General features: G+C 45.7%; 1 protein-coding gene across 13 annotated transcripts in view; it reads left to right on the top strand.

Moving 5' to 3' along the window:
• Positions 1 to 23,774, top strand: part of HIRA (histone cell cycle regulator) — a 102,029-nt gene that overhangs the window by 40,184 nt on the left and 38,071 nt on the right. For all 13 annotated transcript variants that reach the window (XR_012419010.1, XR_012419011.1, XM_074004466.1 and 10 more), the window contains 6 exons: positions 2,770 to 2,840; positions 3,491 to 3,596; positions 5,565 to 5,780; positions 7,578 to 7,663; positions 13,202 to 13,399; positions 15,466 to 15,627. Coding sequence is in view for 11 of the 13 variants with exons in the window: in XM_074004466.1 (XP_073860567.1) it covers positions 2,770 to 2,840; positions 3,491 to 3,596; positions 5,565 to 5,780; positions 7,578 to 7,663; positions 13,202 to 13,399; positions 15,466 to 15,627 (839 nt within the window). In the remaining 2 variants the exon portion in view is untranslated. The remainder of the gene's footprint in view (positions 1 to 2,769; positions 2,841 to 3,490; positions 3,597 to 5,564; positions 5,781 to 7,577; positions 7,664 to 13,201; positions 13,400 to 15,465; positions 15,628 to 23,774) is intronic.

Here is a 23,774-nt window from a genome sequence, read left to right on the forward strand (position 1 = left end):
GCAACCACTCTAATGGCCTCTGTTATATTGATGAGTTTTGCCTGCCCTTGAACTTCATATAAATGCAATTGTGTGGTGCTTGCTTCTTTGTGTCTTCATTTCTTTTGCTTGGCACAGTGTTTTTGAGATTCGTGTATGTTGCTGCACTTAACAATATTTTATTCCTTATAATTTCGGTGTAGCATTCCACTGTATGAATACACTACAATTTGTTTATACAGTCTCCTGTTGATGGACATTAAGGTTGTTCCAGTTCTGAGATATTATGACTAAAGCTGATATGAACATTCTTGTATAAGTCTTTATGTGGACATATGTTTTCATTTATTTGTGAGTACATACCTACGAGTAGAATGCTAAAATTAAAGGAAAAAAAAAAAAAGATAGTACCAGGTGTCAGCAAGGACATGATAAGCTGGAACTGATACAGATGTTGCTGACAGGTGTTTACGCTGGCATGAGCACTTGGGAAAACTGTTTGGCAGTTTCTACCACAGCTGGGCATATGACCTGGAGCACTTCCACTCCTAGGCATATAACCAAGACAGATAAATGCTTATGTCAACAGAAAAAGACACACAGAAAGCTGACGCCTCCATTTGTTAGTCCATTTCACCCCTGGGTGATGCTGTGATGGGTAAGGTTATGAGCTTGGTGCTCCTCACTGCATCCCCTGAGAGGAGGCGATGTCTTCAGCTTCTTTTTTTTTTTTGAGACGGAGTCTCCCTCTATTGCCCAGCAGGCTGGAGTGCAGTGGCACGATCTTGGCTTCTTGGCTCACTGCAGCCTCCGCCTCCTGGGTTCAAGCGATTCTCCTGCCTCAGCCTCCTGAATAGCTGGGATTACAGGCCACCACACCCGGTTAGTTTTTTTGTAATTTTAGTAAAGATGGGGTTTCACCATGTTGTCCAGGCCGGTCACAAACTCCTGACCTCAGGTGATCCACCTGCCTCGGCCTCCCAAAGTGCTGGGCTTACAGGTGTGAGCCACCACACCCAGCCCGATGTGTCTTCAGTTTCATTGTTCCTCTCACCTTCCTAACTCAGTGCCCTCCACAGAGTAGGTTCTCAGCAGATATGTTCAATGGTAGTTGGCGAGTGAGAACCCAAGAGTAAGAACTGTGGCCATTTCTAAGTGAGAGCTCTTGAAGGGTTAAGTTTCTCACTGCCAGTGACTGGTGTGCTGTGACCTGACTGTGTGGTGAGAGACACCTCTACATGCAGTGCAGGGAGCAGTCTTGCTGCTGAGCATCAAGGTGCCAATATATTTAAAGTTTGATAAAGCAAAGTGCATACACATTAAATTTTTTTTTTTCGTTTTGTAAAAAAGTGTCCCTATAAGCAGAGCAAGTTTGAAGTGTTCTGGGTTTGAAGGTTATCCTCTGGCTGCATTTATTAGTTTGTTATAGAGAAATCTATTACTGTGTGCGTTGTGATTTTTTTTCTTTTTTTAGGCCCAGTATTCACTTAACACCCATTCTGGAACCTGAACCACAGTACCACAGAGAGCCGTTCAGGGGACCTTCCCTGTTTCCTCCCAGCCAGAGGCCCTGTTTGTGGTGCTGCAACCAAAACATCACTGACTGTGATGCCCATATTTCTTAGAATGCTCAGGTCAGGCAGTCACACAGCCTGCAGATTTCTGAGGGGTCTGTAGGCACATTTATGGGAGGAGGGACAAGGCAGCTTTTTCTAGAAGTGGAATTAAGGTGGAGGCAAGATTCTTAATGTGGGTTCCAGATAGTTCAGACTTCAGCCCCCTCTCCAGCACTAGGGTAGACACAGCTTCTCTTTCCCCACACAGCAGTCTCAGGCTGCATTGGGACGCTCAGCCCCACAGCCTCCCAGAAGCTACAGCAGCACCTGTGGGAGCCCACCATCCTGTGAGGAAGTGTGTTTCTTCCCAGCCCATCATCCTGCAGCTCAGGGCTAGCCAGCAGGGTAGCCAGGCACTTGTGCACAAGAGGAAGAGCCTACCATAGCCGTTGGAATGTGCAGTCAGCATGTATGCCAGCAAATGAGTGACTCAATAGAGAATATGCACACAGTGCATGCTATGCAGTCATCCAAAAGAGACTTTTACAAGATATTTAATGACATACTTATTGTGTGTTAAATGAAAAAGCAGACACAACCATGAAGAATAAAATAAATTTGAATAAAATAAATTCTTTGAAGAATAAAATAAATATTTGCACAAAATAGAAGAAAATAATTCATCAAAGTATTAATAGTCAGTAACTGGGCCTAGATTAAGGGCCCAGGTGTGTATTTCTGTACTACCTGCACATAGTGTAGAATGAGCCTTGGATAAATGTGTACCAGAGTCCCTTGGGCCCAGGGAAAATGTGTTGTGTTCTCTCTCAGGGTGCTTCATCCCCTGTCTAGGCTTTGCTATCCTGTCTCCTGCTCCATAGACTCTTTCAGAGGTCCACTCTGGGGCTGTCCCTCTGCTCCGACCATAGTCCTTCAGAAACCCGCTCCCACTCTGCCTTCTCCATTGCTCGTTGTCTGTGTATAAAGCTATTTCCTCTGTCAGACCACAGCAAGCCCTGGAGGCAGGGTCCACTCTAGGTAGCATGCACATTTTTGGCAGGCTTTGGTACCCACAGTTTGGGATCTCTGCAGCTGTAGTTTGAATAGAGTTGAAGATGCCTTAAATATCAGCAGCCGCTCTGACCAAAGCTTCTAGGTTGGTTATGTTAACTGAGCTGAATACAGAAGGGAATTTTAGTAATTTCATTAACCTTGGCTGTGTCTTTCCTTCCAGCTCACATGTCTAAAACGGCCGCTGGTGGTCATCCATGAACTGTTTGACAAATCCATCATGGATATTTCCTGGTAAGGTGGATTCTACTTACAAGAATAGGTTAAGAAGGGAGAAGCCACACATTGGAACGTGAGGCCTCCTGGATGTGACTAGGGTCAGGTGGCCAGCGACCCCTCCCCAGGTGTCATAGTGGCCCAGACCAAGAGTGCTGTTTGCACATGTTTTGGAAACTGGCAGCAGTGTACCTGCTGCTGTGAGAATGTCCTGCCTGTGCAGGATTTGCTACTGGAAAATGCCTTTTCAAGATTTGTCTAAGACGAGGAGAATGACGTGATCCTAGTGGGTTCTACTTTACTCCGTCATTGCATGAACCAAAGTCAGAAGCACACTTTCTGCTTCTCAGTGACCTGATTTATATGTATACTTTGTCAAGTTTTTTTTTAATTTTAATAGTTTCAAAAGTAAGATAAGTGAAATTGAAAATTCTTACAGAACATATGGTAAGGGATACTTTGTACACCTGCTTAGAGCTAAAGAACACCAGGGCCCTTTGGGACACAATTGTTGCCCCCCGCCCCCCCACCCTCAGGCCACAGAAGGGAACCAGGAGTTTCCAGCATCTCCCTAGAACACTGCCCACCATCCTCACAGGCCAGCTACTATGGCATATGTGTCTGCCTGGGGCTCTTGCTACCAGGCTGCTGATGGCCATGTCTTTCAGGACTCTGAATGGGCTGGGCATCTTGGTGTGCTCTATGGATGGCTCTGTGGCATTCCTCGACTTCTCCCAGGATGAGCTTGGTGATCCCCTGAGCGAGGAGGAGAAGGTAGGCTGACGGCCCTTGTGCTGCTGGGTGCTCTGTGACCATAGCCACAATAGCTCTGAGAGACCCCTTTGACTACACCCTCTTCTTGTGGGATTCACAGACACGTCATTTCTTAACATGTAATGGGATATTTGTCTTTTATATCTTGTAATCCTTCTTTACAAAATAGATCAATTAAAAAACGAGTTCCCATTTCAGAAATAAGTCCTGGAGTTAAGAGTAGAACTATTTTAGGCATCTCTTCTTGAGCTGATAATAGGCCATCCACTGGGAGGTTTTTGTTCTGGGAAAGAGCTGAAGTGACTCCTCAGGGGCCCCTGCTCATGTCATTTTCCCCTTCATGGTAGTAATATTGGTCATTTCTTAGAACGTATTGTCTGCCAGGCTCTGGGAATGTGTTTTGCATATATGATTTCATTTAAATTGCACAAAACCCTTCAAGGCAGGGCTCATACATTTCGTGGATATGGAAACTAAGCCTCAGAAAATAGCATGGCTCTTTGCCCAGACTGTGTGTGACCCTTAGGTCAGAAGAGGGAACCAGGCCTGCTGCCTCTGGGCCAGGCCACCTCCCCTCTGTGCTCTGCCAGGTTGATGGGGTCTCTGTGTCCTTCTTCCAGGCTTTGAGAGAAACCCTGCTTCACCTACCATAGGCTTAGAAACCTGCCTCTGCTTGGTAGGATGTGTGTATGTGTCTGAAGGGAGCTCTGTGAAAGCCCAGAGCAGGCTGGCAGCTCTCTCATATGACCTTATTTGCTGGTGGAAGCTTCCTCTTAACCTACAGTGTGACCTCCCCACTAAAATGTGAACCCCTTTGGGGGAGAGGTCTGCCTTAGTGACTGCATATAGAATGGGTCCTGCCACCCCATCATTTTTCCATGAAGGAATGAGTATCTCAGTGGCCTCAGGTCCTCCTCCAATCTTGTCACTGTCATCAGGTACCTGGGGATCACTATGCACTCCTTTGGAGTCACTCTGGGAGCCTAATAACCCATCTGCTTACCATTTCCCAAGTCACAGGCTAGGACTCCATGTTGGAGGAACACCAGGGAAACTCTGGCCAAACCCTGAATTCTGCCTCGAGATTCCAGGGGATAGACTCAGGAGAGAAGGGCAGGAGCCAAGATGGCAAGAGAAGGAGGTTCCTGGCCACATCCAAGCCCTGCAGGAGCGAGTCCCGAGGCACCTCTCTTGGAATGCTGCCTTTTAACCCATACTCTGGTGTAAAGCAGATGTCCTGTTAACCACAGTCCCTGTTCTTGGGCAGAATCCCACGTTGGACATTTGCACATCCCACGGAAGTCTGCTCCTCATGCACTTTCATGTACAGCCGTTACTACAGTGTGCTGGGGACACCATCTCTGCTCTCATGAGGCTTCTGTCTAGCTTGTTAGGGGACAGGACTACGAGGGCCTAGGAGGAAGGGAGTATGATGACATACTAGGAGGGGTGGGAGTAAAGGAGGCTCCCCATCTCTGCTGTGCCAGGCCTTCCCATACTCTTAGAGACACTGTAAGCAGGCCAATGGGGACTTCCAACCACAGGGCTGATGGCTGCAAATGAGCTGTGAAAGTAGACTCTTGTTCTAGGATCTGATTCCCAAATGCATTTGGGTCCTTAAGAGCCTTAAGTTAGCACCTTGAGTATCTTCCTTTCCATTGAAGCACTGTGGATTGTTATTTGTTCTGCACCAGACTGTGGGGCAGTGTTGTCTTGTTGGCTGTCTCATTTACTGTCATCCCAGCTACGGATACAAGGGAGGCCATAAACATCGAGGGAGAGCATGAGACATCAACAGAGCTGTCGAATGAGGGACAGGCAGAATAGGGTGGGAGGCGATGGGGAGTTGGCCTTGGGTCCCTTCTCTGCTCAGAGCCAGGAGAGCCCTGCTGTGGTTTGCCTGCTGGTGGGCAGCACTGGCCACACTGATGCTCACTCTGGCATGTTTTGCCTCTCTTGCTTCCCCAGAGCCGCATTCACCAGTCCACCTATGGCAAGAGCCTGGCCATCATGACCGAGGCCCAGCTCTCCACAGCCGTCATTGAGAACCCTGAGATGCTCAAGTACCAACGGAGGCAGCAGCAGCAGCAGCTGGACCAGAAGAGTGCCGCAACCAGGGAGATGGGCTCAGCCACCTCAGTCGCAGGTGTCGTCAATGGGGAGAGTCTTGAAGATATCAGGAAGGTGAGAGCCCTGCCTGATGGCACTGAAGACATGGACATATGCCCAGGGACAGGGTGAAGGGCAGACACCAGTGGTAGGAAGGAAGGGATTTGTTTAGTTTGGCACGGGATCCATGGGTTAGCCAGCCTCGGGCCTGTTGGCCCCTTGCCAACTGCTGCATGGGCCCTGGATCCCCTTTATCAAAGACCTTATCCCCAGGAGCCCAGAGGAGGTCATCTCTTGTGAGAACTTACGAACTTTATCCTGCTGGCCTTTCTAGGAAATCCTAGATGCTAACAACAGTGGATTTCGGTCCCTGCCCTTAGGAGACTTCTGTGGGTTCCCCTTCTTCATCTGGAAGCCATGTTTGATGAGAAGGGGTTGGAAATGGGGCAGGAAAAGGGTAGGGAATGTTATTGCTTGGGGAGTTAAATCCATCTCCAGGAGCCTATGTAGGCTGACAAACCTCCTCCAGGCAATTCAGATATAAAGAATGAGAGAAAACCCCTAGTTACGAGCTTTCTGTGGAAGGAAGGATTCTATTTTGAAAGTCAGTTTGAAAATCCCTACCTCAGGCCAGGCATGGCAGCTCACACCTGTAATCCCAGCACTTTGGGAGGCTGAGGCGGGCAGATCGCTTGAGGTCAGGAGTTCCAGACCAGCCTGGCCAACATGATGAAACCCTGTCTGTACTTAAAAGAAAAAAAAACAAAAATTAGCCAGGTGTGGTGGTGAATGCCTGTAATCCCAGCTACATGGGAGGCTGAACAGGAGACTTGCTTAAACCCAGGAGGTGGAGGTTGCAGTATGCCGAGACTGCACCACTGCACTCCAGCCTGGGCAACTGAGTGAGATTCTGTCTCAAAAAAAAAAAAAAAAAAAGGAAAGAAAATCCCTAGCTCAGTGACAGACGTGTGGTTCATGGGTGCAGGGCTCAGGCCTTTAGCCCTTTCCATGGCTGTTGTGTGGGGCGGCTAGTGTGGCATGCACCCACTGCTTGTTCTTTGCTTAGGTGTCTTGTTTAGTTGTACCAGAAGGGCTTAGAAGGAGAATTTAGAATACATTTCCTTAGAAGCCTTATTATTTTTAAACCTACCATGTTGAGGTATAATTGACATATAAAAAGTTATACATACTTAATGTGTACAAATTAATGATAAGCCAGACACAGAATGACAAATACTGCATGATACCTCTTTTTTTTTGTTTTGAGATGGAGTGTCGCTGTCACCAGGCTGGAGTGCAGTGGTGCAATCTTGGCTCACTGCAACCTCCAGCTCCCTGGTTCAAGCGATTCTCCTGCCTCAGCCTCCCAAGTAGCTGGGATTACAGGCACACACCACCACGCCCAGCTAATTTTTGTATTTTTAGTAGAGATGGGGTTTCACCATGTTGGCCAGGATGGTCTGATCTCCTGACCTCGTGATCCGCCCATCTTGGCCTCCACAAAGTGCTGGGATTACAGGCATGAGCCACCGCGCCTGGCCTGCATGATACCTCTTATATGAGGAATCTAAAATAGTCAAACTCACAGAGGCAAAGAATAGAATGGTGAATACTGGGGTCAGAGGAAAATGAGAGTTATTAGCCAAAGGGTATAAGGTTTAAGTTATAGAAGATGAATAAGTCCTAGAGATCTCCCCTACAGCAGAGTGCCTACAGTTCACAATATGATATTGCATACTTAAAACTTTGCTAAGCGGGTAGATCTTATGCTCAGTGTTCTTATCACCAGGAAAAAAATAGACTTTATTTTTTAATATTTGGAAATAGTTGGCAGAAACTTTTGCATTCATTTATGTAACTCCGCTTTGCTAGAATCTTCTGAAGAAACAAGTTGAGACTCGGACGGCAGATGGTCGGAGAAGAATCACGCCTCTCTGCATAGCACAGCTGGACACTGGGTACTGGTTCATTCCCCTTTCATGATCTTATCTGGTGAGATCTTCCTGTCTTCTTTCAGCGGTTAACACTTTCACGGTGAGGATCTTCATAGGCCCTTCACAACCTGACTGGTAGAACGTGGAAGCAAGGAAGTCGAGCTCAGCTTCCCAGAGTCTCAAAGCCCATACTCCTCCTGGAGCCCTTGTGCGCACCTGAATCATGTGGTGGGTGGTAGTGCTAAGGCAGCCAGCACATCTGCTGCACTTCACTGTTGCCAGGGCACCAGAGGACGCACAAGGAAGGCAGTCAGTCAGGTTGATTTTTTTTTTTCTTTTTTTTCTTTCATAAAGTTATTTTTATGATTATGAAAGGTATATTTACACATGGTTAAATTTAGAAAATAGTAAAAGCCCAAAGAAGATAAAAACATTATCCATAATCATATACAGTCACTGTTAACATTTTGATATCTGTATTTCCAGTCTTTTTTACCCCACTTGTTACTGTTTCTTGCCCATTCATCCATTTTAATAACTAGTACTCTGAGGCGTTTACTGTCTGATTATCCAGGTTCCCGTCCTAGGATTTGCTTAGCCAGTTCACTGTGGACTTGTATTGTGTCCAGTTTCTCATGATTATAAATGAGTCTTTGAGCTCACCTGTGATTCTCTCAGGATAACTTCTAGAAGTGGAATTACTGGGCAGAGGGTAGGGCTCTGAAACACATTTTCCTGTTGGGGACAGAGATGGGGAAGAGACTCATTCACCACTTGCTGTTGTCCCAGTGTATATAGTGAGGATTGTTTTTGAATTGATTATTCTTCCCAAAATGAAGTGTGTTGATTCAAAAAAAAAAAGAAAGAAAAATGATAAGGCCCTATGTAAAAGAAATAGACCCCCACTGTCAAGGCAGTTCACTCTGGGTTTATTCTCATTCCACCTATCTGCTCAGGGCATTTGTAAGCCCTTCATAGAGACCACACACTTTAGGCCTCTGCGTTTTGCAGTTGTCCATCCACAAGCTATTCCACATCTTCCTTGGTGTCTGAAGAAACCTTCTCTTGTACAGTGTACAGATCCAGTCTCCTCATGTTAGATGTGCTGGCTCTGAGGTCCCCGTGAGTAGAGCCAGAACCAGGTCTGCTGACTCCCCACAGAGCACTCATTTTCTTTTGACTAAATCTTTTTCCTATTGTGACCCTATAGGTGATAATGCCCCTACCTACCTTTTACTAGGACCAAGTGAGACCCAATGTGTGGTTGAGCTCTGAGCACACTGGGCCTGTGGGATGGGGAGGTGGTGGTGTTGATGGTGGCACTTTGTTCTGTGGATCCTTCCAGGCCTTACCTGGTGAGAAGGGGTAGGTCTGGTCTGGGGCCAACTTTTGACATAGGGTGCATATTTCTGGCACCAGGACCTGATTCCTTTGGTATTAAAAGCTTTTTGCCCTCCCGATTCCCACGTTCTAATAAACAAGTAGCAACAGAATAGGTCCTTATTAGCTTAGCTAATCAAGAAAAAAGAAAAAGCATAAATATGCAAAGTAGGTATAAGTAAGAAATAATAGCAGACAAATCAAAAAGATGAGAGACTTCTTTGCTGAACTCTGTGCAAATAAATTTGCACAGAAAATGGATAGTTTTTGAAGAAAATAAAATTACTAAAAGTGAAAAATTATTGTGGAAGAAATAGAGGACAAAGTTAACCCCACCAAAGCCACCAGACTAAGATGGCTTCACAGGGAAACTTTAGGAACTTTTCAGGAACAGGTAACTCAGGTAACCGTTAACACCATTTTAAATATTCTAGTGCATGGAGAAGAAATGTGCAAATTTTTATTTTGAAATGAACATAATATTTATATCAAAATCTTACAAGGATAAAACATAATAAATTCAAGATCACTCTCATTTCTGAACGTCAATGCAAAATCTAAGTGAAATAGTAACAAACAGAACCTTACTGCTTGTTAAAGGCTAATATACCATGACCAAGTGAGGTTTGTTTTAGGAAAGTAAGGAGGTTCAAATTTTAGGTAACTATTTAGTTCTACATATCAGTAGATCAAAAGAAAAAAAATTATATGATCTCTTTCATTGATGCTTAAGAGGCATTTTGGTAAAATTCAACGTAATTTTTAAAACTCAGTTAAATGGGAGTAGGTGGATGCTTCCTTAACTCGATAAATTATCTTATTTCAAATTAAGTTCAAAAACTGAATAAATGCCTACTCTTGCAACTATAATTTAACATTGTTCTATAGGTCCTAGCCCATGTAGTTAGTCAAAGGAAAGAACAAATTGGAAAGGATAATTATTTAAGGATGATACGGTTTATAACAGAATCAACTGGAAAAGCTGCCATAGGCAATGAAAGAAGATAGTCAGGTGGCTGGATACAATCAACATGAAGTCAGGTAGCACCAACTATCCTCAGAGCGCATAAAGAAATAAGTCACATTCACAAATAAAATAACTAGGATGCAACCAGAGATGTAGACCTTAATGAAGAAAAAATTTAAAACCCTACGGAGAGGCTTCAAAGAAAACTTAAAGAAATAACTAGAAATTCATACCATTGATTAGCTAGGATGGCATCATAAAGATGTCAGCTCTCCTGCAGCCTGTAAATTTAACCAGTACAAATAACCATAGGAATTTTTGGAATCAGACAAGGTAACTATAAAGTTATGCGGAAAACTCGGCTGGGCACAGTGGCTGACACCTATAATCCCAGCACTTTGGGAGGCCAAGGCAGGCAGATACCTGAGGTCAGGAGTTTGAGACCAGCCTGGCCAACATGGTGAAACCCCGTCTCTACTAAAAATATAAAAATAAGCTGGGAGTGGTGGCGCGCCTGCAGTCCCAGCTACTCAGAGGCTGAGGCAGGAGAATTGCTTGAACCTGGGAGGTTGCAGTGAGCCAAGATCGTGCCACTACACTCCAGCCTGGGTGACAGAGTAAGACTTTGTATCAAATAAATAAATAAATAAAATAAAGTTATGTGGAAAAATAAATAGAAATGGCTGAAATATTTCTGAAAAAGAAGATTAATCAGGGAAGACTAGCCCCACCAGAAATTAAAACTTAAAGGCTGTCATACTCAAAACAGTGAGATACTGACACATGAATACATAGAGCAGTGGAATATGATAGAATATCAGAAAATAGGCCCGAGTATTTATGGGAATTTTAAAGGTACCTTTTCACATCAGTGATAAAACATTAGCTAATTCAGTAAATGGAAGACAGGACTACATGCCCCCGCCCCACTGCTAGAAACAATGTTGGGTCCCAACCTCACAATTTATTACATACATTCTAAACAGCTTAGAGTTCGTTTAACTTTTTGTTGTTTAAAATATTTTTGTTTAAACTTTTAGAAGATTCCCTGGAAGAGTATTTTTTATAATATCAGAGGTCAAAAAATTATTTTCTGTAAGTGACAATTTAGAGTACACAAAAATTTAAAAATTTTAGTGCATTTAAAAGATAGACTGGCTGGGCGTGGTGGCTCACACCTATAATCCTAGCACTTTGGGAGGCCGAGGCAGGCAGATACGAGGTCGAGAGATGGAGACCATCCTGGCCAACATGGTGAAACCCCGTCTCTACTAAAAAATACAAAAACTAGCTGGGCGTGGTGGTGCACCCCTGTAGTCCCAGCTACTTGGGAGGCTGAGGCAGGAGAGTCGCTTGAACCTGGGAGGCAGAGGTTGCAGTGAGCCAAGATTGCGCCACTGCACTCCAGCCTGGTGACAGAGCAAGACTCCATCTCAAAAAATAAAAATTAAAAGTAAAAAGGCCATAAATAGTTGAAGCACAATATCCCAGGGAAAATATTTCCTACCATATAAGGAATGTTTTTTAATATGTAAATAGTTTTTACAAATCAGTAATAAAGACCAATAACAAAACAGTAGACAAAGCATATGAACATGCAGTTCACAAAAAGAAGGAAGTCAAGTATTTCTGTCTTTTTTTTTTTTTTAATTGAGGTGAAGTCTCACTCTTGCCCAGGCTAGAGTCCAGTGGTGTGATCTCAACTCACTGCAGCCTCTGCCTCCCAGATTCAAGAGATTCTCCTGCCTCAGCCTCCCAAGTATCTGGGATTACAGGTGCCCACCACCATGCCCGGCTAATTTTTGTATTTTTAGTGGAGACAGGGGTTTCACCATGTTGGCCAGGCTGGTCTCGAACTCTTGACCTCAAGTGATCCACCTGCCTCGGCCTGCCAAAGCACTGGGATCACAGGCATGAGCCACTGCGTCTGGCCGGAAATCAAGTATTTCTATTTTGAAAAAATGTCAGCTGGGCATGGTGGCTCATTCTTGTAATCCCAGCACTTTGGGAGGCCAAGACAGACGGATCACAAGGTCAGGAGATTGAGACCATTCTGCCTAACACGGTGAACCCCCGTCTCTACTAAAAATACAAAAAATTAGCCGGGCATAGTGGCGGGCTACTTGGGAGGCTGAGGCAGGAGAATGGCATGAACCCTTGAGGCGGAACGTGCAGTGAGCCGAGATCGCACCACTGCATTCCAGCCTGGGTGACGAGTGAGACTCCATCTCAAAAAAAAAAGAAAAAGAAAAAATGTCAACATCACTCATATGAAAATTAAAGTAAGATACCATTTTTCTTCTGTCAGATTGTTAAGTGTCAAGAAATTTGATAAAAGTGTTACTAAGCACCTATGTGGAGAAATAGGTGCTCTCATACATGGCTTATAATTTAAACCTCTGAGGAGGGCACTTTAGAAATATTTATTCCAAATCATCAGTGAACATTTCATTTGCTGCTACAATTCCACTTCTAAGAATTTATCCCATGTATTATGTGAATCTTAGGTGTAATGACAATTGTTAGAATTTCATAATTCTTTGAGCAGCTACTGTGTGTTCTAAGAGTGTCCTACACCAACTACTTTAGTCCTGACAGCAACCCCATGGGGAGAGTCCTGACACTTTGTATTTTGCAGACATGACTGGAGGCACAAGAGTAGTTGGAGCAAGTCACAAGCTTGCAAATAGCAGAGGAGTCAGACCTGGCTGTCCCAGAATCCTCAGTTTTGACACTGCAATACCTTGCGTCCTGGTGTAGCAGCATCTGTTATAGAAAAAGCTGGAGACAGTCTTGTGGTCCCTCAGTAGAGGCTGGGTTAGGTATATTATGGCACACCCACCTAGTGGCATGCCCCCTGGCCCTTCATGAAAGGGAGGCCCTTTCTGTATTGCTGCATTTCATTCCTCCTAAGACGTGTTTGCACAGTTTAACACCTCTGAGATTTGGGTGTGTTGTACAATCAATGGCATCTGACAATTAGTAGCATTGTTTTCTTTCTTAGTAGTACATATAGAACCTGTAAATCCTAGATTCAATTAAATATATAGTATATTAAGTGGCTTTAATTTTCTTTTTACTTTTCTGTAACTTTGCAGATTTTCTGTCATGAAAACCTACTGCCTTTGGACCTAGAAAAAAGTTATTTGAATGTATAAAGTACTGGATGTGGCACCTGACTTTCAAGGCTGACTTTTGTTCTTACTTGATGACAGGGACTTCTCCACGGCATTCTTTAACAGCATCCCCCTCTCGGGCTCCTTGGCGGGCACCATGCTCTCTTCTCACAGCAGTCCACAGCTACTGCCACTGGACTCCAGTACCCCTAACTCCTTCGGCGCCTCGAAGCCTTGCACAGAGCCTGTGGTGGCTGCCAGTGCCAGACCTGCAGGCGATTCTGTCAATAAAGACAGGTTAGTGGGTGCCAAGGCTTGTTCCTGTCGCTGGGGAAAGTTCAGGTTTGCACATGGTTTTGAGGACAGAGAATTTTATTCTGTTTGCACTTTGTGGCCCCTCCAGTGAAAAAAGAAAGAAAAAAATGCTTGATTTGAAATGGGGACTTCTCAGAGGGGAGGACTTGTTCAGTGAGTCTCTGATGCACAGGACCATGAGGATTTCACAGAGAGTGTATCAAGGCCGACCAAGGGTCAGGCTGCTAAGGGTGGGAGCTATCAGTGAAATGCTACATGCTGCAGAGTCAGCCCCACCTGGCAGCTCTACATTGGAGGTCCTTCACATTTCTGGGGCCTCAGCCTCCACTTCAGTCTGCTGAGCACATCACAGAGCATCCATCCTAGGCAGGGTGCTCCTGTGGAAAGGCATAGACTCCCCTCGTACTCTCAGAATTATATTCACTCACAGAGCCTGTGTCTTCATCCATCTTTACTTGGAAACCAAATTAGAAATCAGAACCAGACAAGCACAAATGAAAGCCAGGAGTGAATGTTTGCTCAGCACCTGCTCTAGGTTACATACCCTGCTAGGCCTCAGGCATCGCAGGGGCTTAATTGGTGGGTCCTCATCCTCAGGGAGTGTGTAGGCTGGTAGGGGAGAGGCAGCCACAGGGTTGCAGGTGGCCCCTCAGGTCCCCTGGGTAGAAATGGCTAGCCATCCAAAGAGGGGCTGGTATCTCAGGGTCAGGGAGGTGCCTCAGAGGGTACCCTCCACAGGGCTCATACAGGCCTACCAGGGGAGGAGGCCTGGGTATTAGGGGCAGCAGCCCCCCAATCCCCTCAGGAAGGCCAAGAAGAGGGAGAAGGCCAAGGTGTCTGTGCTGGATCAGGTAGTCTGGGCTTTTCCCCAGAATGGAGACATAGAAGGCTTTGAGACCTCCATTTTAGGAGAGTGACTCTATTAGGTGGTGGTGCCCCAAATTGGCCACTCCCTGGCACATACAGCTGATACCATCAGAGCGATTCTCTATTGGTGGAATGGAGTCTTGTGTTACTGCAGCCCCCTGCTTCTGGGATACAGCTGATACCGTTAGAGCAATTCTCCATTGGTGGAATGGAGTCTTGTGTTACTGCAGGCTCCTACTTCTGTGTGCTAGCACCATGGCTGTGGAGGCATGCCCAAACATTAGGTCACTGTCCTGGGGGGATCCTGAGAGGGTAGGAAGAAAAGACTGAGCAGCAAGACCAGTGAGGAAGCAAAGCATGCCAGGAAGAAGGGGGCCTGGGAAGGATAGACCATGCCAGATCTGAGAACTGCTTCGGGGATGGCCCATTCTAGTGGCCACAGGTCATGGAGGAGAAAAATGGGGCTGTCCAGGCATGTGGTGTGGTGTCTGGGCAGGTGGGAGTGGAAGTTTGCCTGGGTGTGCTTAGGAGGAGGCACAGTAGCCATGGTCCCAAAGCATGTTATGTGGGCTTGGACATGAAGGATGGACCGGGCAGGCTTCTGCCTGGCCTCTCCTTTCTCTGTGGAATAGAAGACGAAAGCTGTGCGATGAGCACTTGGAGCATAATGCCAAGAATGTGACACTGTCACAGGGAGATATGGGAGGGGCCACCCAGGATGGAGGATACCTGACTAAGGGTAAAGGCCAGGAGCAGACCATGGCTTCAGCACCCCAGGTGCAGGCTTATCTCATGAGACTCATTGTTGAAGTGGGAAAGGTGAGCAGTTGGAGTGGTTTGGGGTAGAGGTGCTGTATTTAAGTTTTGGAGATAGGGCAGTATGACTAGAGAAAAGGGCTGTAAGAACCATGTTCTAGGCCTCATGTTTCACGCAAAAGCTCTCAGAACAGTGCAAAGGGGGGAAATGTGTATGCATTTGCTCACAACCTTCTCAGTGTCCATAATTTTAACACATGAAAATTTTAAAGAAATGGGAGTAGTAGATTGTATCTTGAAATTTTTTGTGTTTATGGAAGTTTGATGTTTGTGCCTTTTTTAGTAGGCTCCAAATAATGCAAATACTAGACCTCCAGATCCTTTCAGGATTGTGCTTGACATGCCTCCCCTCTTCTTCACCCCAGTATGAATGCTACCTCTACTCCTGCTGCATTGTCACCTTCTGTGTTAACGACCCCGTCCAAGATTGAACCCATGAAAGCATTTGATTCCCGGTTCACAGAGCGGTCCAAAGCCACGCCAGGTGCTCCTGCCCTGACCAGCGTGACTCCAACAGCCGCGGAAAGGTAGGTGATAGCTGCAGGACCCTGAAGGACCAGGGAGGGTGCAGGCATGGGTCAGCAGCACAGTGGCAGTGTTTCCACCAAGCAACATGCCTTCCTGTTGGGGAAAAGACTCTAGCCGCTCAATACATGGGAGCAAGACTGCAGAGCCCTTAGTGAGCCACCAGGAGAAAGAGGTGGCTCCTTCAAGTGGGAGGGTGGCTGGAAGGAGCTGTGGGGAGGACACAGCAAAAGAACCACATGGGCAAAGGCACAAGGATTGGTCAGTGCAGAGGCTGGACTGAGAATAATGGTGTTTAGATGGACCCCAGAGTTTGCCCAGAAGAGAGTGTGAGATTAGTTGGAGAGGTGAAGGCTCTGATATTGATACATCATGGAAGTGATGGCCTTCCACTCAGAAACTGACCAGAGGTAGACAGCTACAATAAAAATGATGTAGGTAAGGTCTTTATCAGATTGGCTTCTGAGCTTTTGTGGACACTATGCTGCTTGTCCATTCTCTGGGTCTCCCCTCAAACACAGCTGTGACATCATGCAGGCTGTAGTTCTTTATTTCTTGGAGTTTTGCGGTAGTGCATCCTCCTGAGGTGGCCAGAGCTAATGTCTGCAGCCTCTGCCATTGGCCCTGAAGTTCTCTGCCTCTTGAGAGGGCCCCTTCCTCCAAGCCTGACTCGACAAAGAGCTAAGTTCACATCCCAATGAGTCAGAGCCTAGGAGAGGAGAGGCAGCTGTGGGCTGGGCTTTGGTGGCTTAAGAGCTGTCCCTTAAGAGTTGCACCCCACTGCGAGGTTTATAGGGCTCAGCAGCCCTGGGCAGACACAACCTAGCCTGTGTCACCATCAGCCAAGTACAAGGACACTAGTCAGAAACTTGTAGTAGCCACACAGCCAGCAGGTGCCCAATAAAAGGAGCATTTGCATGTGACCTGTCCTTGCAGTAGATGGTGATTTGGAGCTAAAGCCACAGCATGCTATCTCTGGGGCTTTGCTTATGAAAAGTTCTGTCCAAAACTGCATGTCTGGACAGGATTTATTCTCCTTGGAAAACAGTTCCTGGAAGCTAGCATGGGAGGACCCTTTCTGCAAGTTTGATGCTATATCTGTAAACTTGGTGTGGAATCTTCTGGTCTACTCTGTAATCTCATCATGCTTGTTTCATAATTAACTCAGTGCAGGCCACATGCGGTAGCTCATGCCTGTAAACCCAATGCTTTGGGAGGCCAAGACAGGAGGATCGCTTGAGGCCAGGAGTTTCAGACCAGCCTGGGCAACATAGTGAGACCCCCATCTCTACCAGAAAAATTATCCAGGTGTCATGGCACATGCCTATAGTCCTAGCTACTCCGTTCACTGCAACCTCTGTCTCCCAGGTTCAATTGATTCCCCTGCCTCAGCCTCCCAAGTAGCTGGGATTACAGGCGCCCGCCACCACACCCGGCTAATTTTTGGTATTTTTAGTAGAGACGGGGTTTCACCATGTTGGCCACGCTGGTCTTGAACTCCTGACCTCAGGTGATCCACCCGCCCAGCCTCCCAAAGTGCTGGGATTACAGGCGTGAGCCACCGCGCCTGGCCTCCCTGCTTCTAAATACTTTGAAATGCTGGATTAAATGTAACCCTTGTCCCTAAAATGAATGACTGGTTCACAAGAAAGGGCAGTCCCCAGAGCCTAAAATCTAAGAGTGAACAAAAAAGAGCAGCGGGCAGAACTGCACCATGGGTGCATGGCTAGGGGTCTTGACTGAGGACCCTTGAGTTTTAATGACCACATCGACTTGAGACAAAGCCTGGGGTCTAAGCCATGTAGGAGCTGGAATTAAGTCACCAGCATAAAGTCAAGCTGCTTAAAAAAGGACTGAGGCAGACACTGGGAAAACCCAACTGGCAGCACAAGAACTAGCAGAGAAGTTGGAATGTCGCAGCCTGTTTTTGGGTTGGGAGAACCCTTGAGACTGTGTAACCACAGGCCTGCTGTCTTGTGGATTCAGGGCCAGTTTAACACTACCTGTGTTGTCTAGAAATCACCAAGCCGAGAAATGAACACAAAGGAGATCCTGGTCTAACTGACATCCAGAGGCCCTTGGCAGAAATGCATATCCACCCTGCAGTGACATTCCCTGGGCCAGGGTGTACAGCGTTACCACTGATAAAGCACTGCTTAGATGATCATAAAATCCAAAGTCACAAGAAGAAACAGCGTGTCATGCGCAAATGTCAGGAGACATACTTACTGGGAGACTTAGGTTTCTATAAACCTGTGATCATAGAATTGTCAGATGGTACTATAAAATATGCTTAAGTCTTGAAAGACATGAAAACTAAAACAAAACGTGAGGAAAGATTAATACTCTATTCTATAAACAAAAATTAACTCAAAAGGGAACAAAGAACTAAATGTGAGAGCAAAAACTATAAAACTCTTAGAAGAAATAGATAGAAATCTTTGTGACCTTGGATTAGGCAGCTGTTTCTTAAATATGACACCTAATGCACAAACGACTAAAGGAAAGAACCGATAAATTGGACTTCATCAAAATTTAAAACTTTTGGCTGGACACAATGGCTCGTGCTTATAATCCTAGCAATTTCAGAGCCCAGGACAGAAAGCCCAGTAATTCAAGACCAGCCTGGGCAACATGGCAAGACCTCATCTATACAAAACCATTTTAAAAATTAAAAGCTTGGCCAGGCATGGTGGCTCACGCCTGTAATCCTAGCACTTTGGGAGACCAAGGTGTGTGGATCACCTGAGGTCAGGAGTTCAAGACCAGTCTGGCCAACATGGTGAAACCCCATCTCTACCAAAAATACAAAAATTAGCCAGGCATGGTGGCGGGGGCCTGTAATCCCAGCTACTCAGTAGGTCGAGACAAGAGAATTGCTTAAACTCAGGGGACAAAGGTTGCAGTGAGCAGAGATCACGCCACTTCACTCCAGCCTGGGCAAAAGAGCAAAACTCCCATCTCTCAAAAAAAAAAAAAAAAAGCAAACTTTTGTGCTTCCAAAGGCACTATTAGAATGGAAAGACAACCTACAGAATGGGAGAAAATATTTGCAAATCACATCTAATTAAAGTTCAGAATTTAAATTATATAAAGAACTTTTACAGTTCAACAATAAAAAGACTAATAACACAGTTTTAAAATGAGCAGAAGATCTGAATATAAACTTCTGCAGAGAATATATACAAAGCACAGGCACATAAAAAGACAATCAACATCATTAGCCATCAGGGAAATACAAAGCAAAACTCCAGTGAAATACTTCATACCCATTTGGAGGTCTGTAATTAAAAGATCAGATGGTCAGATAATAAGAAGTGTTGGTCCTGGCCGGGCGCGGTGGCTCACGCTTGTAATCCCTGCACTTTGGGAGGCCGAGGCGGGCGGATCACGAGGTCAGGATATCGAGACCATCCTGGCTAACACGGTGAAACCCCGTCTCTACTAAAATACAAAAAATTAGCCGGGCGTGGTGGCGGGCGCCTGTAGTCCCAGCTACTCGGGAGGCTGGGGCAGGAGAATGGCGCGAACCCGGGAGGCGGAGCTTGCAGTGAGCCGAGATGGTGCCACTGCACTCCAGCCTGGGCAACAAAGTGAAGACTCCGCCTCAAAAAAAAAAAAAAAAAAAAAAAAAAAGAAGTGTTGGTCCTATAAACCTGTGATCATAGAATTGTCAGATGGTGCTATAAAATATGCTTAAGTCTTGAAGGACATGAAAGCTAAAACAAAATGTGAGGAAAGATTAATATTCTATTCTGTAAACAAAAATTAACTCAAAAGGGAACCCTCATATACATGCTGGTAGAAATGTAAAGTCTTTTAGCACCTTTGGAAAACAGTCTGGAAGTTCCTTAAATGGTGAAATACAGAGTTATCATCCAACCTAGCAGTTCCCACACCTAGATACATACCTAAGAGAATTGAAAACATATATCCATGCAATAACTCATAGATGAATGTTCACATCCGTACATAATAACCAAAAAGGGGAAACAGCCCAAAGGTCCATCAGCTGATAAATAGATAAACAAAATATGGTCTACCCATACAACAGAATATTATTCAGCCATAAATAGGAAGGGGGTGCTTACATGTGCTACAATAACGATAAACCTTAAAGACATGCTAAGAGAAAGAAGCCAGTCACAAAGGATCATAGGTTGTATGATTTCGTTGATATGAAATGTCCAGAATGGAAAATCCATAAAGAAATTAGAGTAATGGTGGTTGCCAGGGTCTGGGGGAGGGAGGATAAGGAGTGATTACCAATGGGTACAGAGTTTATTTTCGGAATTATGAAAATGCTCTGGCATTAGACAGTCTTGATGGTTGCATAACCTTATGAATATACTAAAAGCTGATGATTCTATACTTTAAAGTGGCAAAGTTTATGATATATGTATTTATCTCAATAAAAATTAATAATACACCATCAAAAAAGACCAGATTTGGAAATGAACCAAAAAAATTACTTTTAGAAAAGAAAAGTAATAATCATTGCAGTTTAAAAGTCAACAAGCATTTCAGAGAGCAGATCAGAGCCAGATGAAAAGAACATTCAGTCTACAAAATTGGCCAGAGTGCAACAGAGGTGAGGAGGTGGAGCTGAAAACAGGGCAATGGAGAGGAGTCCCCCCAAGAGGATGTGCTGCAGGGCAGTTGCCAATAGGGAATTAAGAGGCTTCCCAGAAGGTGAAGAAACCTCAGATTTTGAAATGGAGCAAGTTCTGAACAAAATAAATAAAACGAATTCCCCACCTGAGAGAAACTACAGTGTGCCACAGACAGAAAGTCCTGCTTACTGAGGAAGACACTCATGTTTGCTTTGCGGCTTTCTGTGGCACTTATCTCTCATGTAGTGCATACCCTGAATGAGAAGCCAGGAGGACAGCCCTTGGATTGGCTTCTGGAGACAAAATCTTGACTGTACATCTTGAGTCCTGGTGCTACAAGGGTTGGTCTCTCAGCAGCTGTGTCCACAGGGTCTCACAAGACTGTCCAGCCATAAATACAGCTCTAGCAAGATCTATATAATAAGGGGCTGCCATCACATTTGTCATCCTCAGCTTCTCACTTGAAAGTGGCAGTGAGTGAGCATTCACTTCGAGCTGAGCTTCCTGCTTTCCTGACAGAATGAGTATAGTGAGCTTCTAGGAGCCTGGTGCTGAATTCTCAGGTTGGGTTAGATTCTTATATGAGGAAAATGAAATAAAACAAGTCCCAGTATCTTTAACAAAGGCCTTACAGAAAATGCAGATACTTTCTTGATGTGGCTGTTTTCTTGTATTGATTCTCAGTGAAAACCAAGAGGAGCCCTTTAAAACACCCATCAGTGGAGGCCTGGTGCAGTGGCTCATGCCTGTAATCAATCCTAGCATTCTGGGAGGCCGAGGCGGGTGGATCACTTGAGTCCAGGAGTTTGAGACCAGCTTGGTCATCATGGCGAAACCCCACCTCTGCTGAAAATACAAAAATTAGCTGGGCATGGTGGTGCGTGCCTGTAGTCCCAGCTACTCGGGAGGCTGAGACAGAATTCCTTGAACACAGGAGGCAGAGGTTGCAGTGAGCAGAAATCACTCCACTGCAGCCTGGGCAACAGAGTGAGAGCCTGTCTCAAAACAAGAACAAAAACAAAACAGGCCAGGCACCATGGCTCACGCCTGTAATTTGGGAGGCCGAGGTGGGCAGATCACCTGAGCTCAGTAGTTGGAGACCAGCCTGGTCAACATGGTGAAACCCCATCTCTACTATAAAAATACAAAAATTAGCGGAGTGTGGTGGCGAGAGGCTGAGGCAGAGGAATCGCTTGAACCCAGGAGGCAGAGATTGCAGTGAGCTGAGATTGTGCCATTGCACTTCAGCCTGAGCGAGACTTGTCTCAAAAAACAAAAACAAAATGAAACAAAAAACACCCATCAGTGGAGATTTTCTTTGTTTTTTGTTTTTTTTTTTGCGACAGAGTCTTGCTCTGTCACCCAGGCTGGAGTGCAGTGGCGCGGTCTCTGCTCACTGTAACCTCTGTCTCCCGGGCTCAAGCAGTTCTGCCTCAGCCTCCCTAGTAGCTGGAATTACAGGCATGTGCCATGATGCCCAGCTAATTTTTGTATTTTTAGTACAGACGGGATTTCACCATGTTGGCCAGGCTGGTCTTGAACTCCTAACCTCAAGTGATGCGCCCACCTTGGCCTCCCAGTGTTGGGATTACAGGTGTGAGCCACTGCACCTGACCTTCAGTGGAGATTTTCTTTGAGGCACAGTATCATGCAGTGGTTAGGGGTGGTGCACAAAGTAATACACCTTGCAGGTTAGGCCCAGGTCCCCACTTCCTCAGGGAGCAGGGATGATCTTGAGACACATGGTGTTTCTGAGTCCTTCTCCTCTCAGGCAGAATGGACCTCCCAGGAAAACCCTCCTCATAGGATGTATCCCTTAACCTTAGGCCTGTAAAGCCGTATCTTGGTTCTTGTCTCACGGTGAGCAGCACATGTCAGCTCCTGCTATTGTTCCTTCATTGTGCGTCACAGTAGTTGGGCAGTGAGACCCCTGCAACCTGACTGGCACTTCCTAGCCAAGAGCCTCAGGTGGGTTGGGAGCCAAATGCTAGCCTCCCAGGTACAGGTTAGCAACCCTGGGTGAAACTGTGGGTCTTCTGCTCCACCCTCCCCTAAGGCCAGGTGTCAGGCAGAAGCACTGGGGAACGTAGGGACCTGAGGTAAGTGACTACAGGGCAAGTAGTCCTGAGCAGACAGAACCTAGGATGGAGCCCATTTGTAAGCGGGGCAGCCCTGGCCAGCTGTGCTCTTGCTTCACAGATGCCTAGACCCACTGGGCAGATGCTGTAGATCGATTTACCTGACGCTCCCAGGGATACTGTAACAACTGGTACAAGCCCACATGCAGGCTGGGGAGGTGCAGTTCCCAGTGGGCCACTGGCCCCAGGGTCCCTGAATGGGGCATCTGTCAGAGGCAGGAGGTGGGGAGACTCCTAAGGGCTCTCACGGGTCCCAACCAGAGAGGGTGGAGCAGCTGGAGCTCGGCAACGCCAAGCAAGTGAATGTTATGGGCCAGTGCTGCGGTGAGCTCAGGAAGCCACCGCACACCTTGGAAACTTAGGTGATAGTAGGATGTTGCCGTGACATTCTTGTTGTATTTTACAAAATGATAGTTACATGAAAGTCTGACTTTTTTCCATGTTTCACAATAGGATTCTTCCATTTTAATACATGAAACCCTTTCAGATCAGTCTGAACCAGGAAAATTCATGTTAGAAAAAATTCGAACAAGCTAATATTCTATTTCCATATTCAGAACATCTGAGAGAAAGCATTTTTGACTGTTCCAAAAGCTTATTTAACAAAAAATTTAATATGAAAATGTACATGACCTGATTTTTACAACAGAGTAAAACAAGTTCTTTGGAGAGGCAAATGCCTGACATTTTAAAAAAAATAATTTAAAAAGGATTTTGAGAAGCACTGACTCAGGGCTTCCAAAATATTAAACTACACCCACAGGTGGATGCTTTGCCCCGTTGTAGGACATTAGAAGAAAAGGGAACAGGCTCTTCAGTTTCACAGAGCAGTGTCATGGGCCTCTTGTCTTCCCAGTTTTTCACATGGATACAAATGAAAAGAATCCAGGATTCTACACGCTAGTATGTGTGTGTACCTGCCCACATTTCTGTGGCCCGGGGTGACCAGCAGGGAGAACAGCTGAAGACAGTGCAATCCAGGATTCTACACGCTGGTGTGTGTGTACCTGCCCACATTTCTGTGCCCCGGAGTGACTAGCAGGGAGAACAGCTGGAGACGGTGCCCAGGGGAAGGGCTAACAGCCAGAGGCTGGTTAGCAGTGGGAAGGCAGGCAGGGATGAGGGCTCTTGGATGCTAGACAGGAGCATGACTCATGGTGAACTCCTTGAGGAAATAAGATCAGTGATAGCACCTGTGATCCAGGGAGTCTGTCACATTTAGAGATGTTTAACACAGCATTATGAGAAACATTTACCCACTTCTTCAAAAGAGAGGTGTTGAGGAAGTAAGCTATTCATTATGTTGCCTCTCTTTAATATTTATAAGTAAAGGTGCCCATCTGTATCCATGGGTTCCACATCTGTGGATTCAACCAACTATGGATCAAAAATATTTGG

This window comes from Macaca fascicularis, chromosome 10 (genome assembly GCF_037993035.2).
Source record: "Macaca fascicularis isolate 582-1 chromosome 10, T2T-MFA8v1.1".
Taxonomy (NCBI): domain Eukaryota; kingdom Metazoa; phylum Chordata; class Mammalia; order Primates; family Cercopithecidae; genus Macaca; species Macaca fascicularis.